The sequence below is a fragment of the Triturus cristatus genome, chromosome 3_2 (genome assembly GCF_964204655.1).
Source record: "Triturus cristatus chromosome 3_2, aTriCri1.1, whole genome shotgun sequence".
Classification (NCBI taxonomy): domain Eukaryota; kingdom Metazoa; phylum Chordata; class Amphibia; order Caudata; family Salamandridae; genus Triturus; species Triturus cristatus.
Window position 1 is genome coordinate 349517797 of NC_140584.1, and position 13211 is coordinate 349531007.

The following is a 13211-nucleotide window of genomic DNA, read 5'->3' on the forward strand; positions in this document are numbered from 1 at the left end:
AAAAAAAACCCAGGGCAAGGAAGAATATTTATCTTTACAACCGTCACTTTTCACCCTTGAACCCCTGAGTAATTTCCTTCAATAAATCTTGTGCTTCATCCAGATCTGACAACATATACTGCTTGCCCAGTGCCAAAACTCTAAGTTTAGATTGTTGAGCGATCATGGCCTGGGCACCATTAGCTTTAAACAGATGAAGCATTTTCACAAACTCCTTCCTTCTCCGTGCGGCGGAAAAATCCGGCATTTAATCATCTCATTTACAGCAAATTGTCTTAATTGATAAGCCTTAGACAGAACGGCTTCCTTTATCCGATAGTCTGAAAAATTTAACAGGATTGTACGAGGTAGAACAGAATGGGGGAACGGCTGGGCAGGCACACGATGTGCTCTAGTAATTGTGAAATCCCCCTCATGTTCCGGTAGCACTTTCTGTTTCAAAAAGGAGGATACCCATCGTACTGTATCGGAGCCTTCAAGCCCCTCCGGAACCCCTACGATACGCAAATTTGATCTTCTTGTGAAATTTTCCAACTCATCGAGTTTTAATTCCAAGGCTCGTCTGTCTTTATTAAGTATTTTAACTTCTTTTTGGGCTACCGTCATTTGATCCTCCAAGGTCGAGATTCGTGCTTCGGCTTCCTGAAAGCGAACTGGAAAGCTTGAAATTAAGTCCTCTATCTTCTCCAGTCGCTGATGTACAGCGGCTAATTCAGCCTTTTGGTATTTTTTAATTTCCCGAACTTCATCCAGAATTAGATTCAGCATGTCTTTGACTGACATCTGAATTTCACCTGTTGACTCCGTATTCATATCTAGGAGAGGGCTAAGAGGTTCATCCGCCTTTAAAGTTGGAGTATCCAAAATTGATGATACTGAAGGTGGCTTTATTGATTTCGTTAGAACACTATTAGATTCCAAAGCAGTCAATGGGTTAAATCGAGTAGTATCTTCAAACTGTGCTTCGGATATCAATATTGGATCGTTTTGCTTTTGAACAAGCAGCCGAGGTGAATGCTCATCTTGATACAGAAATCGAGGTGGTATTAAAATGGAATTAGGTAGAGATTCAGACTCCGGCTTTGACGTCTTCTCTGAGGGGTGGATATCTGCTGAAAGGATTGTGGTTTGAGCACCCTCTGAGTGAGGAAGACTATTAGTTACCATACTAGATTTTTTCTGAAATAGAGGAAACTGCTTACCATCTTTCAAGGCCTCGGTCGATTTAATGTCGCTTTTAGCTACCTTATCAGAGTCATGCTGAATGAAAGACAGTGATTTAGATGGCTCGGCAGACTGAAAAGCGACCAAACTGGTGCTGAGCTCTCTTGTTCCATTCTGGACTAAATTCGCTGTACTAAGTTGCCCTATTGGGGCCGTGGAAGGTCCTTCTAATTCATCTGAACTTTCTTGAGGCTCTTTACCAGGCTCCTTATCAGTTGCCTTGTTTGAATTCTTAATCTCAGAGGGCAGCTGACGACGAGTTTTTGCCTTAGTGAGAACACGCGCATTAAAAAGTTTGCCCATGGTTCAAACAAGGATCATCAGAAAAAAACCACAGAGAATACTCTTTCCCCTCTGTCCTTCCTCCTCCTTTTCACCTCGCCTAGTCCCGTCTCTTCCCCTCCTTCACTCTGTGCTTTCCCCCAGTCCATATACTGATCCAATTCCTAAGCGCCTGAGCAATCGACTACAACTTGCTCACCTGCTGCCGTTCCCTCTAAGTGTTCCAAGAATAAGAATTTTCAAGCAGGCGCAGGCACTTTCAGATACGGAGCCGCAGCATTGCCTTCCAGATTACGTTTTTTTTTCCCCAGTTCTGTTCCATCGGAGGTACAACCAGTAGATGGGTACGAAGGTCAGGGAGAAACCGGGAGAATTTCAAAACTCCCCGCACAGCGTTTCCCGTCGAGAAACGCCAGCTGCCAGCCGCCTCGATCGTCCGAGCCGAAGAAGGAGGAAGGGGGAGGAGCCAGCACCAGGTGACCGTGCGGAGGTGTGGGTTCCGCCGCTCAGTCCATCGCCGTATTTCTGTATATGTTCATTAATAATTTTTCTTTAAGGTATCCCAGGCCTCATCCAGCTCGTCCCGTAACCAGGGTGGCACTTCCCAGACTGCATCTGTATGTGGAACTTGCCTGTCTATGTCCCCTATCTGTTGTTCCAGGTGTGTGACCATGTGCCTTAGTTATCTCTTTACCCCTCATGTTGTGGCCATATATTTCCTCCATATAGTCAACTTAAAGGCTTCCCATACCTCTCCAGTGGATTGGACCGAACCCTGCGTTGACAGTAAAGTACTCCTGTATTGCCTCTCTGATGTCCTCCCTAAACGGAAAACCTGGATTGAAAGGGCCACTGCGGCACTGGAGTCATATAGGTCTGGCCCTGCCTCTCTGCCATGAGTGGAGTGTGGTCTGACTGAGTCCAGTCCAGATACTGGACCGAACCAAAATGTGCGGCATGTTCTGGGTGTATGAACATGTAATTGATTCTATAGAATATCCCATGTAGTGGGGAATAAAAAGAATAGCCTGGTGTCTGCCCATGCCTGCCCTCCATTGTTCCAATAAATTCAGCGAGTCTATACCTTGAAGTACTGCCCTAGAGGACCTTCCCAGTGGATGGGTGGTAAGCTTCGAGCTAGCCAAATCCCTATCTAGCACACAGTTACAGTCTCCCATCCAGATGATGTCATAATGTGCGCATAGTGCCAATATGCTTACCACTCAAAAAAAAGAATCCGGTGTATCTATGTTGGGTGCATAAGTGTTCATTATAACCATGGATTTACCTTCTATTTCCCCTACCACTCAAATATATATTAGCCAACAGCCACCTTCGATTCCGCTTCCACCTTGAGAGGTATGCTTGCGTCCACCCATAAAAGTGCCCAACTCATTGAGGAAGTGAAACTAGTGTATAATAATTTGCTACCCCACTTAGCTCATATCTTCTCATGCTCCTGGAGCAACAGATGTATTTCCTGCAGCATTACTATTCACTCCTGTTGTTTTCACACATAGAACCATATTCTCTGTTGCTGAATGAGGTTCTGTATTCTCTTTCATTCCAGGATAACACTTTCACCTCCATGTGCTTCACCCCTGCCTGGTGCCCTGCAGTGCCAATGGATTTCTGCATTGCTGGTAGCATGAATGCCTCCCCTCGAAAACCTAAATCTGTGCTGTGCCCGACCCAACCCCCCACCCATGTAGCCAGCCCCAACCTTGGCTCCACAAGTTGCACAGAAGATGTCGACCCAAAACCCGCATAAAACAGTCAACATAGACCCATTCAACAGTCCCTATTAACAGGGTGTCTCACGAGTTAAACCATCAGTATCCTCTTACACACTGGTGAGCTCTGATGAACCTATACACCACCCTCTGTAAGCCTGATGCCACCCCCTCAGTTAACACTCATTTTCGTCAATGCCCTCCCACCTATTCAACCATAAAACTGTGTCCATAGGTACATGCCCTCCTCCATCACTCCGTTCAATGGCTCTCAACGAACTGCATAGTGTTCTCAGCATGGTCAAAAAAATGTCTCTTCCCTTGCAATCCACTTGGAGATGTGCTGGAGGCAGCAGCGCATATGCCAGTCTGCATTCTCAAAGTTTCCTTTTTACCTCCATGAATGATTTACATCGCTCTTGGGTCCCCACACCATAGTCGGGGAAGAAGGAAATCCTGTTTCTATTAAATTCTACAGCACCCTGTTGAAGGCCACTGCCAGTATGCTCATTTTGTCTTTATATCTCAGCATCCTAGCAATTAGCAAATGAAGCGGCATGCCTGATTTTGGTTTGCCATCCTGGGTTCTATGGGCTCTGTCCACCTACAGGCCCCCCTCACTTCCAGTTCAAGCAGGACAGCAGGCAGCCATGATTCCAAGAATTGTTCCACAGGTGCGGTTTCTATCCCTTCTGGGAATCTCTTTATGTGCACACTATTGTGTTGTGACCTATCCTCTAAATCTGCTAACTTGGCCTCCTGCATCTGTAGACGTTGCTCTTGGTCAACCAGTTGACTGGTATGGCCCCAGGATCTCATCTGTCCCAACTGCCCTGGTGCTCAGAACTTTCACCCGTTACTTCATCTTGTCCATATCTTGTTGCATTAATGGCACTGTAATGGCCACCCCATCAATATTTTCTATGATTGCCTTGTTGCCCTCTAGAATCAAGTTTTTAATATCGAGAGTAGATGGGGGCGCAGCGTATCTCAGTACAGATTTCTCACCTCACCTGGAGCCATGCTCTGAGATATTCTGGCCAATCTTTCTCGGCCACTGCCTCCCCGGTCACTGTTTGTCAGCCCATACAGCCACACTGCTTTCAGTCTGCCGCCAAGCTGCAGCCCATTGAGAGCAGGTACCGTGCCCTACCCAAGCAGTCCCCGATGTTGGGGCTGCACACCCGCTCACAGATTGCACACGATTGCTGTATATGGGACCAAGAGGGGTCTCAACACCTTCAATTAGTCAGGGCTGTGGAATGGTACGTCCGCTCAGGCAGCCATCTTGGCTTCTCCAAAGCTGAATCCGAATTTACTGTCCAGCTGCCCTGATGAGAATCCCCCTTTTTTAAGTCTGTTCTTATGATTTAGCAGCATAGTCGCCCTGTGCAAAGGAGTAAACCTTGTGAGAAAATGTTTTGATGTCTTTTTGTAATTTATTTATCCTATTCTGTGTTCAAATTTCTTCAAATTTTTATGCTTCTTTGTTGGTTTCTTTAAGCTTCTTTTTTTAAGAACCTCAATTGAACCTGCCTTTTAAGGTAGTCTTCACTTTTATTTCAAACAGAATGGTACCCACTCGTTGTTATACAGCATAAGGGACATGGTATCCTGTAATCCCATCTTGGACTAGGGAAACCGCTCCCCCATCTAGAGAGTGTTTATTAAGACGCTTTAGAAATTGTGATAACGATTAAAATTAACCTGTTCATAACTGTGTGCCAACTCAAATGTCTCATGACTAGTGAGACATGCTTTTTTCGTAAATGAATGCTGCTGCACCGCTGTGTTATTTTGCAAATGTTTACATTTACAAAGATTTATTCCAGAAGTCCATATTAGTAGAGCACTGCAGGAATCAATTTTCAGTCGCATAACAGTAGTGGTCCTACTATCATCTATCAGGAATGCCAAATATGGGACCAGAGCCTGATATAATTGGTTGAACATGCATCTCGACCCGTTTATTAACCAAATCCTAAATAACCAAGGGGCATATTATCAAGCACTGCGTTAAAATTATCGCCGCTTTAGCGGCAGAAAACAAGCGGCGATAATGGGCTTGATAATATGCCGCGGAGAATTCCCATAGAAGCCCATGTTAACACCAGAACATGGGCTTCTATGGGAATTCTCTGCGGCATATTATCAAGCCCATTATCGCCGCTTTAGCAGCAGTTTTCTGCCGCTAAAGCGGCGATAATTTTAACGCGTTTGTTGATAATATGGCCCCAAGTAATCAAACCCGTAATCACTGAAGGCTAAGAAACCAAGATTTTTGCATACGCGGACAACACAGCAATAGTTACACCAGATCCACAGATGGCAATTAGGGAAATAGAAAGTATGGCAGAAGAGTTTGGTAGGAAATCTAGATATCTGTTAAACAAAAGTAAAACTCAAATTATATGTTCTTCTCAGTGCCAGGTACAAGATACACGCAAATGTGAGATGGCTACTTATTTAGGAATTAATATAACATCGAACATGGACAGCCTTTGGGCGGTAAATATTGAGCCGATTATGGGGAAAATAAATGGGGAACTTAAGCGGCTGGACAAATTACATCTCACAATAATAGGCAGAATTAATGGAATAAAAAGGAAAATATTCCCAAAGCTATTATATCTACTCCGAGCAATACCACTGAAACTAGCAGAAACTAAAATAAATAAAATCAATGCCCTGTTTACCAATTTTATTTGGGGTTATCAGAAGACACGCCGTGCATTGCAATGTCTGACATTACCAAGAGAGCGCGGTGGGTGGGGAGCTCCCAATATTTTATTGTACTTCTGGGATACTGCCCTCTATCAGATGGATATCTTACTGTTTCCAGACCAAAGTAGAGATGCGGTCCTGAGCTTACCCACAATCTATCAGCTGGCTATCGGTAAAGATGCAGAAGGGCTCTTATTAAGACAACTGGAACCAAGTTATCATGAAAAAACACGCTTTAAGTGTATTAAAGGGGCATGGAAAGTATGGACAAAGGTAAATACATTTTTTAACATCTCTAGATATATTACATTTACCTTATTATGGCATTCGGATCTGTTGCCGCAAGTATTATATGATGGTATGGCTAGATACTGGGAACGGGCGGGGATAGAGTGTGTGGCAGATCTATTCCACAACAGTAAATATTCAACATTTCCTGAACTTGGTCAGAGGTTTGGCCTTAATAGCAACTCGTACCTGAAGTACATGCAGATACAGAGCTGTGTAAGAAGCCTTCCCGAGGGTTCTATTAATTTGGAAGAAATTCCAATACTGGGAATTATGAAATGCCAGGATAATAGGATTAGAGATTACTATCAGGAATTATTAAAGACTCTCCCAGATGATATGGATAAAACTGAATCAAAATCGGTGGAAAAAATGGGCGATGCGGAGATTGATTTGGACATGGCACTTGAATTAGGGATAAAGACCTTTCTGTCAGCCAACCTTAAAGCTCAGCATTATAAACCCCTCTATAATTTGTACTATACACCAGCTAAACTTTTTGGATTGGGGAAGAGGGATTCGGATGAATGTCCGAGATGTCAAAAAGGACAAGTGGATATGATCCATATGTGCTTTTCTTGTACGAAATTGGCATCTTTAAAAAGAGATATAGAGGATCTCTGGTTACAGACAATGAATAAAGAAATAAATATCACCTCAGCTATGATGCTACTAGGATATGATGGTAGGGCAAACCTTTATACATCACATAGAGACTGTATTTATAACACTGGCAGTAACACGTCTATTAATAACTACTGCATGGAAAGATAGTGAGCCCCCTTCATACCACCAATGGCTGCACCGGCTTTTGAATATCAGTCAGCAGGAAATCTCCTTATATATATGCAAAGGACAGAAAGCAAGGATGAAGGGAATGAAGATATCGGAGCCCGTGATGTTATGGCTGAATAACATAGGAGGATAGGAAAGAGTTATTAAATATGTAAATATGAAATCTTTAAGGTAAAATATCCTATTGTGACTATTGCTAAAATTACAAAGACAATGTAATAGTATTAATTTTGATTATTTATGTATATACTTGATTTTCAATAAAATTAAATAAAAAAAATTAAAAAGAAAATGCAACAATGGCATTTGCATAAGCGCCCATTCGTAGCGAACCATAAGCAATAACTCCCAGCAATGCAATTCGGTCAGAAACAGGAATTTGGTTGCCTGCAGATGCGTAAACACAATTTCCTTGTTCATTGAAGTTTTGATGCAGATCCAGTAAACACTACCTATACTTTTCACCTCTGGCTCAAAAAGTTAAGATTCTGGATCTACACACTCTGGATTTTGCTAGAGTCCATAGTCTAAGACGCTCGTAACAGTGGAGTACCAATAGCCCCTGCAGCGCGGGGGGGGCACTCTTTGGCACTGTGTACAGATGAGCCTGAGACTATTGGCTGGGTCCGGAGTGTGGGTTACTCCCTCCATGTACTTTGTAAGGGGCCCCCCTCAAGTTTTGATACGCCACTGCATTCCAAATCATGAAATTGTCAAACTCCATGGTACTTTCAATCTTTGCCTTATTATTCTAATGCACAAAGCACAATCAACATATGTTCCATCTCGTAGTTTTGATAGTGTTGCATCCAACAAAAGAACAGAATTATGGGTGACAGATAGAAATGAATTACTGAGACGAATCATAGTGGCTGCAGTACTGATAATGTCTGACCCTTTATGCAATGGTTCGGATTATACTTTGATCTCGTTCCAAGTTGTTTTGTGAGTTTAGATGCCACCTTCACGTTATTAGTGAACTGGTTCTATATGGACACTAGCCAACACAGTGGTTACTCACAGGACTCACACGGCACTTATTAACTCTGAAATAAAAACTGATTGTCTTGTTCTGTGGTCACCATGTTGGCCAAATAAGATTTGAGCTAATTCATCCCTATCTCACAAAACTAGAGGGTTGTTATTAGACTAGGCATCTTCGCCGTGGTTTCTCCTGACTTTTTGCCTCTACCTCCTGTATTTTTTGATGCTGTGCTGGATTTTCTTTTTGCTTGTTTGGATGCTTTTTCAAAAAAATGTCGGGGGACACCCAAATCACCCTCCTTTACCTGGGCGAATTATGAAACACAACATCAAAGCAGTTTGGCAAGGAGGAAAAAATTATCAATCTTTTTGCATCTAAGGAACTATATATTACCTTATGCACAGTACGCAGTCCTGTTGTCAATTCGTGAATATTAATTAAACAGAGTTACATACCACAAGCACATTTTATAAAATAATTTTTAGTTATCTTCTTTTTGGTTTCAATATTAGTTATATTGAATCTTCATCTAAATAGACCTTAGCTGCAGTTTTCCTTGTACCTGAATAGGGCCTGTCTCCCTTGCACAATACTGTCTCGCCCCCTTTTCGCCATACTGCACCAGTGAGGACAGAACTGGTTTGGACTTGGCTCAGAGACCCTGGCACAAAGAAGAACAAAGACAAAATGGGGTATAAGAAGTGGACTAAACTTTAGATCACTTTTGGATTCAAGAGGAATCTTTGCTAAGGAGAAGAGCTGAAGAGCTGTGAGGAGGAGTGCTGCCATTTTTGCTGTGTGCTGTGTGGGGATTGGCCTGCAGATGCTGCTTCTGCCAAGGAAAGGACAAAGACTGGAACTTTGCTGAGAAACCTCCTTGAAGAAGAATCTCCAGGGGCCTTTCTGTGCTGGCCTCCTGTTCTGAAGTTTCAGGGGCACAAAGACATCACCCCCAGCTCCCCTGAACTCTTTTGCTGAGAGTTCTGACCTGCCAGGAGGTGCCTGTTCCAGTTTTGGTGTTGGGAGCTGGAAGCAACTTGAAAGAAGCACAAAAAGCAATCTCCGACGCCATCGGCGATGCCGCCATGATCTGCACTGAGGCCAGGGGCACCATTTGTGAAGTGCACGACGCATCACCTGGCCTGCACCACAGCTCCGACGCCCTTCAACACCTGCCGACACTTGCAGTTATCGGCATTCCCAACGCCAGCGCTCGTACCGACTTCATTATCGCCAGCTCCTGCATCCTGTTATCGCAGCACCGATAACCGCCGCGGGTGATTGCACAAACTTGCCAACTTCGCATCGTCACCAGAACCGATGCCTCACCACCGATGCAACAGACTTCCCCTGTCCTGGATTCGACATGTCACCTCCTTACAGATGCAACGCCTGGCCTCCCTCATAGCAGCCAGGGAGCTGGCCTTGGCACCGACGCCTCACCCCTACGATGTCGTGCATTGTCATAGATTTTGTTTCCAAGGTACTGTTTGTTTGGGGATCCATGTGACTCTATGGCGATGCCGTGCACCTCATGGTTGGCGCGGTACATTGGATTCATCGCTGTCACAGCGTCGCAAATGCCCCAGGTGGAGATATTTGTTTTCTCCAAGCTTTATTTTGGAAATAACAGTTTTTAACCCCTTCCATGCTCATGACGGAACGGTTCCGTCATGAGCATCGGTTGAGCTGTGCTCATGACGGAACCGTTCCGTCATGGCCCCGCCCGCGCTCGAACCCTTCAGCACCGCGGAGGAATCCGCGCAGCGCTGAAGGGGTTAAGTGTTATTTTACTACCTGCATGTTGGATTTTTGTCATTTTGGTCTTTTTGAGTTTAGATAAAGATACTTTATTTTTCCAAACTGGTGTGGAGTCCATTTGTGGTGTTATCACTGTGTACTCTGTGCTTTGAGTACAAATACTTATTATCCCCCCTACCCTGACTAGAAGCAAGGGTCCCTATTTGGACAAAGGTGCATACCTCTGCCAACTAGAGACTCTCAGTTCTAACATTTGTCACTAATGATGTATGCTGCTGATAGATCTCTCAGGGCCATTGTCTACTGTGTTACAACTGGTAATCTGCACAACTGCAAATTGCTGTCTTTGTGGTGTTAGACCTAAAGCCTGATTATCAAATATATCTGTATTTTTATAGCAGCCACCTTTTCAAAGATTTTCAAGATTATGGCATCTACTATGCTAATAATAAGAATAAGGAGGAGAAGGAGAAAAGTATTATTCTTTTTAATTAATATTATTATTACTATTACTATTTTTACTTCTCCTACCACTCTCTGTTCATTGACTTCACCCAGTGTCAGTTCTGCTGTGCTCACTTTTCACACTACTTTTCTGTTGGAACTCTGATCACTCTTCTGGTTTTAGCTGATGCTTCTGTCCCTATCCGACAGTCACAATACTAGGCAGCACTAAACAGTCATTAAAAAAGTGACATACATACTCGACTCAATCCAAAACACTGCCATATTCTCCAAACACATTCCATTATATTGTTTTTAACTTATCTACACCATTACTATATGGTGTGTAAATGAATCACTGTGTGGCAAGAGAAAGTCCAGAGATTTGAACTGTAGTTCCATGTGTCATAGAGACTCAGACCCAATAAAGCCATAATATATCTTGGGTTGTGTGTCTTCTCTTTCAGAATACCAGACTAGTTTGGCCAGGATTGTAGCTTTTAGGGTGTATACAAGACTAATTTGCATATGTTTGGCCCCTGTCTGTCCTGGTGCAGAAGAGCTATAAAATGACTGAATGCAATTACCAATGGTTCCAACTGATTTAATGATTTTCAGTCCCAATATTTTGAACGGTTCAGGCTTGTCCAAAAAAGCCCCAAAAGGACCCAAGTCATTAAGCAGTCTTGTTTCTCTGGAGCAAGCCTTGCTACTCATGGCTGACTTATATCTGTCAGAGTAAACCTCAGCAATTAAATAAACCCTGTAGTATGTTGTGAGCGTTCTTTCCGCTGCCCTGTTTGTAGTACAAACAAGATGTTAACCAATGAAATATTTTAACCGAACATGTTTATCTCTGCAGTGGAACTAGGACCCCCACAGCTACACGTAAACGTGTCAGAAACACACATGATTGTCCATGCCACCGTGCATCACCCAACCTGCGAAACGAAACCCTTTCTGGATCTAAAATATGAGTGGATACTTTGGGAAGTTGAGAAAGGATTTAAGGTAAGTCAGTTTAATCAAATTAAATCATGTTGTGGTGTTCGTACAGATGGCATCAGCAGTTTCTCACCTGATTTATTCCTGAAGAAAATGGATTCTCCACTGTTCCTAATGTCAAAGAGTGGTTCTTAGGCAAAGTCTTTGATGCTGTACTGTTGGCGCACCAATAAAGCATCTGTGCATTAGAAAACGTCGCTTTCATATAAACAAGGCAGTGTCGACACTTGTCTGAAGCGAGCACTTCACCCAGTCCTGTCGTTTGTAATTTGCTTCGTGGTACTTGTAGATATGTTCAGCTCTATCAAAGCAGAAATACAACAAGCATTTGCAATGCAATAGGGCTCGCATTTACGCGAGTTTCAACTATTGCAAATAACAATGCCTTTTATTTTTGTTTTCGTTTTTAAAACATAAATGAAAGGCATTGTTATTTACAATGCCAATAGCTTACACTTGCGTAAATGCAAGACCTATTGCATTGCACATGCTTGTTATTTTATCTCTCGTTATTCCTAGGTTGATAAAACGCATTCTCCTTGCGGTCGCGATGGTACAACTATTCAGAGGCAGGTACATCTGGCGTTCTCACACAGTATGCGGTCACTTGTGTAAAAGCCTGGAAAAGTAAATAAAAAACACTTCTGTTTCATAGACGGCCGCTGCTGCCCTGCCCTACAGAAGGCCCACGAGTGTGCACATGACAGGCTGATGTGTCTGAGAAAGACTAAAACCAGTGGTGGCACTAGGGGGGTGCGAACCGCACCGAGTGACACCATCACATGGGGTGACACCGTGACACCCGCAGCCCAGGCAATGATGACATGTTTTCACACACAAGTCTGTTTTGAATTTGACGCTCTCTGAGCAGGCTGGAGCACAGAACATTCCTGTAGAGTTTCCAAACATGCCCGGGCCCGGCTCAGTGTTGCACCTACGGCACGGATGCTAAACATAAATTGTTCCCACAAATCCGAACAGCCCCTGGGCGCTCCCTGGGCAGTGCTTAATTTGTAAAATATTAAGTCCAGGTGCTCAAATTTTTGTAGGAGGCCACTCCCACTTCCCCCGGCTCCGCCCACTTCCTCTATTGGCTCCACCCACATCCTCAACTGGCCCTGCTGAAAGCCAGATGTAATACCCAATCTGAATTTCAGCAAGGAAGCCTTTCTCAAATAAGGTTTTGATAGGAGATTCCCCTACTCCATGACCATTTTGAAAAAGGTTAAAACAAACGTGCATTTAAAGCACAATTTTGGAACAAATTGTCTAAAGTGACAATGGCATCACTGAAGTGTTAGGATTGTGAAAAATCCAAGCATCACACAAAGGACAAGCATAGCAAATTAGCCTTGCTCATTCCGGCGGAGGTGGCGAGGATGTGGTAATGTAAGCAGTGGAGCATTTTGGAAACCACTGTTGCAAACATATTACTAAAGCATTCTGTAGCAGTGCTCTGTCAATTACAGACAGCCCATTTCCATTGAAATTGACAAAAAATGCCCCTGACTTGCAGTTTTACTGATAAAACTATGTGCCAGTCAAACGATTATGAGTGGAAATTGGGCTTCAGAAAATATCTACAATTTGCACATCACCAAGTAAGGTGTCTTTTTTAATTTTGCTCCAAATAAAATCATTGTTTTCATCATACTTTAGAATTACAAAATAATGTGCTTCACTTCTTTAAATGATGACATACTTTTGAAATATGTATGCAGTTTCTTTACAGATAGTTCCTTTTACAAAAGCCACTAACTTTACAGTCCTGGAAAGAATAAACAGCACTTTGTCAGATAACATAGCCTACTATTTGACCTATCTTTGAATGCACAGAAAATGTGACAAGATGAAAAGTGTTAAAGCATTAGTTTGGCCACTCCCCATTTGAACTCTACCCAGATTAATTTGGGGCTGCTGCAGCAGCATCCACACGCCTATTTCCAGCACCTATGACCCAGGCCATAATG

General features: G+C 43.2%; 1 protein-coding gene across 2 annotated transcripts in view; it reads left to right on the plus strand.

Moving 5' to 3' along the window:
* IFNLR1 (interferon lambda receptor 1) overlaps positions 1 to 13211 on the plus strand; it is a 349388-nt gene that overhangs the window by 156705 nt on the left and 179472 nt on the right. For both annotated transcript variants that reach the window (XM_085647854.1, XM_085647853.1), the window contains exon 4: positions 11099 to 11247. In XM_085647854.1, the coding sequence (XP_085503980.1) occupies positions 11099 to 11247 (149 nt within the window). The remainder of the gene's footprint in view (positions 1 to 11098; positions 11248 to 13211) is intronic.